This window comes from Loa loa, assembly GCF_000183805.2.
Source record: "Loa loa unplaced genomic scaffold supercont3.1, whole genome shotgun sequence".
Taxonomy (NCBI): domain Eukaryota; kingdom Metazoa; phylum Nematoda; class Chromadorea; order Rhabditida; family Onchocercidae; genus Loa; species Loa loa.
The window spans coordinates 761,990-767,502 of NW_018108181.1; the positions used below are offsets into that span (position 1 = coordinate 761,990).

Here is a 5,513-nt window from a genome sequence, read left to right on the forward strand (position 1 = left end):
CTTAGCAGAATCAACCTTTAATAATTCATGGTTTTCCACCGCCAAATTCTCGTTGCCTATACTTTAAATTTAAAATACGTCTGTTGCAGTTTACCCTAACTGACTGAAGTAGGTTCTTGGAAGAATTTCGCTTGATAATCTTTGATACTGCTAATTTTTCATCCGAGTTCCTCTGTTTCAGAAATGCTTCACCAATGTTTTTCCTGAAATAACATCATCAAGAAAAATTAAGGTTTTGAAGGACTTCATTTATCGAATACTAACTCAGAACATAAGAACCAGTAAGGGCATCTCCTGATAAGCAGGCGGAGAAAAACTGGATAAGGATGAAAGATAAGAAATAACGAAGGAAAGGTAGACAGCCTTATGCAATCGTTTCCTTTTTAAATGTTTTTTTAGTGTTTTTAATATTTTCTTTTTTTTTTAAAATGTCATCATCAAATCATTTTATTATGATTATTGTATAATCATCATTTAATATTACTCATTTCCTAGAAATAATACAACATTATATTAAATACAATCATTTAATGACGTCTTGATAGGAGCTCAGAGAGTTAGCTTTATTTGAGCTATCCGCGCTTGAATCAAAAAACTTATCAGTAGTTGTAAATTCTACAAATAAATCGAAAATTAATCAATTATTTAACTAGTTCTATGAAGCTTAATGCAATATACGAAGGTATATTTAACTAACGTCATCATTTCAACAGGTTCAAAAACAGGTGAAGCAGGCACCATATTAACTTCTTCCAGTTCTCGGATAACTTTGTGTTTTTCCATCGCCTTGCTTCTTGAATTTGTTGTGTTGGATTTGCGTGGTGATTCTCGGCGTGAGCGATGCCTTGAACTTTTTGTTGGAATTGAAGCTGTGTCATCTTTTCTGTCTGATGGAGCACAAACATTAGCTCCCATTAAAGTCGTTTGCGAACGCTTTCCAACTGTTCTGAAATGTAATAGTATAATGACGAGAATTTTGAGTTAACCATATGGGAGAATCAAGTTGCATTGAAAACTAACTTTTGCGGGGGAGAGACAACCGGTGAAGGCGATTTTAAGCGATCTTTTATACTCGAGCTGTTACTTCCCCATAGCAATTCTTCATTTTGAAACCTCATTCTGGAGGTATATTGCGCAGTATCACAGGTGTCTGTATACTTATGGACACAAAATTTGGCTGTTGCAGTATTCAGTCCAGCTGAAAGCATATATACAACGCGGGAAAAACCATATGAAGAAGTAGCAAATTTACATACAGTAAATTCTGAAGTTAAATGTTTTTGAATTCATAAAAGATAAAGAGTACACAATCTGACAAGAAAAATCGAAAAGATGGCAAGACGTAATGCTAGCCAATTTCCTGACTTGAAATATGTAAAGGTGCACCCACTCATATTCTCTCTCAAAGATTCATCATCGGTTACATCGCCTGCTGAACAACGTCGTCGTGTTGATGCAACTGGGGACAGCCCACGACGTAAAACTTTATTCGAAATATTTGAGAAAAAGTCACGAACTGTAGACGATGAACGCCGTTCACGCGGTGTTTTGTTCTTAAAAAATGAAATGAACAATAGCAATATTCTTAAAAGGCTTAACCAGTGTAATACTTCGAAAAATAACCTTGTACTGCATAGCAAACTTTCCCGATGGCTGTTTCTCTACTTTTTTTTCCTTTCGGGTTTCAGCTTTTTGCTTAACCGATGCAGTAGATGTTGGATCCCTAAAAATTGATTTTGAAATTAATTTAGAAAAAAAGACGTTAAACGAAAAAATCCATATATTCATGTGATATAATGCAGTGTTTAGAAATGTACGTAAGTGTATAAAAATGCTGTACATTATTCCCTTCCAATGTCAGAATCAAAAACAAATAATCCTACCTAGATGATGGCTTAGCAGAAACACTACGCGTCCCAACGTATCCCATGAACTTTCCTTTGAAAATTTTCTGTGAAACGTCAGAAGGACGACGTGACGCCAAATAGTAGTCGCGTGGCACGCCAATTTTATGCGCATTATCAATCAGATCAATAATAATTGCAATACGAAGCTCATTTTCATTTCGTACATTCGAGATCAAGTCTTCCTGAAGAGGTATTAATAATTTCGTACATTTGTCGATTGAAAACAATCCACAATGGAATAAAGCTTAGCATCTCAAGCTGCGACATCTTTCGAATGAATTCACAAGAGCATAAGGGAGGGAAAGAACATGCCTGCGATCCTCTCTTTCTTTTATTAGGTGCCAGTGGTGGGTCGTCCCGGAAAAGAGATGGCGCAAAAACGCGTGCAATATTTTCAATTGTCATTTGATGACCCTCATGCCGATCGCCAAACTGAAATCTTCCGATGAAAATGAATTCAGAACCTCTTTGTTTCATGAAACAAATTGCTGCTAAATTGAAATATTACAGATCAGTCACAGAAAAACCGAAACTTAGATCCGAAATATTGACGTGAAAATGGAATTTTCAGCTGAAACTTACCAATATTCAGCCTTATCAAAAAAACAAAAAGTGAATATCTTTCAGAATCCTCACTCACTAATTTCCAGAAAGTTTTTTTTATTTGTTCAAAATAGCAAGCACAAAAGGTTAACATATTTAAGTTGTCGCATTAGAAAGGTTAATGTTGCCAGATGCTCTGTAGGCAACATTCGTACAGCCTCCAAAAGTTTGTTGATACGTTGGGCTCCATCATAAATTAATGCAGTCTATAAAAATCAGAATTTTTTTTTACAAAACAATGGACATCCCCTGTGCATATAATTAGTGCGTAAAAGATACAGAACATGGATACGAGCAGTAAACGATTGTAAATTTTCATCGGCAAGTGTTTCTTACCTTCATTACTTTTGCATCACTTTTTTTTTTGCAACAAACTTACATCTAACAGCTGTCTTTGTATCTGAGCAAAGAGAGGTGTCTTTAATTCACGAAAAAATCGCTTAACAAGTGAACAAACATCATGGGTGGTGCAATCTTCCGGCAAAACTATGCTACCAAAGAATGTTTGCATCTGAAAATTATGAATAAAGAACAACATTCATGTTCTTACAATAGATGAATATAATTTAATCTGACTCCTGGTATATTCTGATACAAAATGTGCAGCATTTACAAAACGGAACACACCGAAAAAGATTTGAGTCGGCTGATATTTCCTTCTTTTCGGAAAATGCCACTAGCATCGAGACCGTTAAGACGAAGAAAATTGAATGCATCGACGAGAAAACTTAAAACTTATGGATTATTCAGCGAAAAATGAAAGATAAATTAGAAATCTATCAGATGAAAAAAAAGAAAAGAAACTTGGCATACACAGGAACTCCGCGAAGAGTAAATGTACTGAATCCACGCCGATCTCCTACATCTAATTCCATAGTATAACTTGCAACATTTTCCAGCCTTAATATAAAAATACATAAAAGTGAAAACTGAAAATCAAGTGGATTTTGATAGTGTTTTAACAATTCAAAATATAATTAAACTCAATAACAAATAAAACATCAATTTCTCTTTTTTACAATTTTAATGCAACATAGTTCTAGAAGTGCCTTACTTGAATGCTTGAAATGAACTAACGTGAACTGATGTGGGCCTGAAGTGGCAGGTAATATATTAGCTTGGCGATACAAACGCATACTTCGTAAACCATCCAAATATTTATCCATAACTATGATATGCAGAGCTGTAGCACGATCTGTCCAGATTGCAGTTGCTCCTTTTTCTTTTGTACCTGTCAGGTCAACAAACTCACTGGTAGACACCGCAGTTTCTAATAACAAACTGTTCGTAAAACTTCCAGTTCATGAACACTAAAAGGGCAACACTTTAATTTCCGACAAAACGAGTCTAAGACTCTAACAAATATGCCCTGTTCTAAGCCAGTTCGAGGTTTTCAGCTTTTCACATATAAAAATTAAAACATACTTCAATAAGGAACCAAAAATGAGATGGAACGATTATTGCACAATGCAAGTGGGAAAATAAAGAATTTTGCATGCTTTCAAAGAATTATGCATCTAATTCGAATGAAACTTTGCCCAAAATAAAAATCAACAAGTCAAAATGTTTTGGTACGAATGCATATCAGATACGTTGCTCATACTGTGACAGTGAAGTTGCCAGCACAAATTTTTACTTCAGTCAAACATACCCAAATAATCTCACTACTTCTTATACAATAAATTTTACTAAAGTATCGTCTACCAGATTTTCACAGCATCAAAATCATTTAAACTCACAATACGCTGAAAAGTAGTAAACCAACAGAAAATTTGGAAGGGTAAACGAAACATATGAGTGACCAAACTTGACCAATCCATCTAGAATAAATTTCAGTGGTGACTTTCCTGTTAAACTACCTGTCATCACTGTTTCTACATAAGAAAATTACTCAGTATTCTAAGATGTATGATACGTATTGTAATGTTGGATGAAGCTCATAACATTAAACCATATAATTCGTCATCAAAAAGCTATATAATTCGTCACTAAGCAGTATTCCAAAACAATGCTGCAAATCAGTTCAAACATAATTTGACTTAAGTGTTCAATTAAAAGGACACTGCAGTGCATATAAATTTCAATAATAATGAGATGAATCAGAATTTCCAGGACAAATTACAGTACTCAATAGTCGCTTTCCTCTTGAGATAATGATTATTAACTTCTTAACTCCGCATTTATAAGATTCTTGAACTGCTTACATATGCAAATTGCTTATAAGAAACAACGATAGGCCAGACGAAAATGGCCTATAGAAGCAGTGCATACGGAAAAAATTAACAGTATTATGATAGGGTATCTATCTGGTGTGCGTGTAGGTTGGTCTTTTCATTCTAATAGCACCAGGAAGCTAATTTTAAACACTTCAAAAATAACAGGCGGTTATACCGAAGTTATGGTATAAAAGCCAAATAAATGCAACGAAATTTATCAGCTCAACTAATGAGAAGTGAATACTTTAAGCAGAAATTAAAGTACATATAGTAGATGAAGCATTCCCTCATTCGTTCATTCGAAGTCTTCTGACGTCTTCATTCCGTAAAACAATCTACAAAAGCTATCATTGCCTACAGTGTGAGTTTCATGAACATCAAATAAAAAACCAATCTCAACAACAATAACGGCGGCAGTAGCGGAATATCGCATGAAATGAGTCATCGAAACAGTTGTGTACGTTACTTTCTCCAAGGACTCTCCGAAAAATCTTTAAGTGGAGGAACTGAAATGAACAGAGTGAATTACAGTCTCATAATCACTCCCCTCCTCCCCTTCATTTAAAAACTCGTACCTGATGATACGGTGCTAAAAGTGACATGCAACACTCATGCCTTAGATGGAAATCATATATTCATCGTATTCATTGCGAGCAGTGACCGATGAAAACTGATTTCAATCTTTATGATACACATTAATGGCAATCCTGATAGTATCATATTCATGTTATCTAGCCTACACGGAGAACATGCAACTTCCGAAATGTTACGTAAGCAATGACAAGGG

General features: G+C 34.9%; 1 protein-coding gene across 1 annotated transcript in view; it reads right to left on the reverse strand.

Annotated features, from left to right (window-relative positions):
- LOAG_16356 (hypothetical protein) overlaps positions 1-3,676 on the reverse strand; it is a gene marked incomplete at both ends in the record, with an annotated part of 9,205 nt that extends 5,529 nt beyond the window's left edge. The window contains 12 exons of the mRNA XM_020449009.1: positions 95-203; positions 698-946; positions 1,021-1,198; positions 1,391-1,553; positions 1,624-1,723; positions 1,884-2,089; positions 2,220-2,339; positions 2,603-2,716; positions 2,890-3,021; positions 3,138-3,237; positions 3,324-3,410; positions 3,588-3,676. Coding sequence (XP_020307557.1) covers positions 95-203; positions 698-946; positions 1,021-1,198; positions 1,391-1,553; positions 1,624-1,723; positions 1,884-2,089; positions 2,220-2,339; positions 2,603-2,716; positions 2,890-3,021; positions 3,138-3,237; positions 3,324-3,410; positions 3,588-3,676 — 1,647 coding nt within the window. The remainder of the gene's footprint in view (positions 1-94; positions 204-697; positions 947-1,020; positions 1,199-1,390; positions 1,554-1,623; positions 1,724-1,883; positions 2,090-2,219; positions 2,340-2,602; positions 2,717-2,889; positions 3,022-3,137; positions 3,238-3,323; positions 3,411-3,587) is intronic.
- Positions 3,677-5,513: the final 1,837 nt, after the last annotated feature.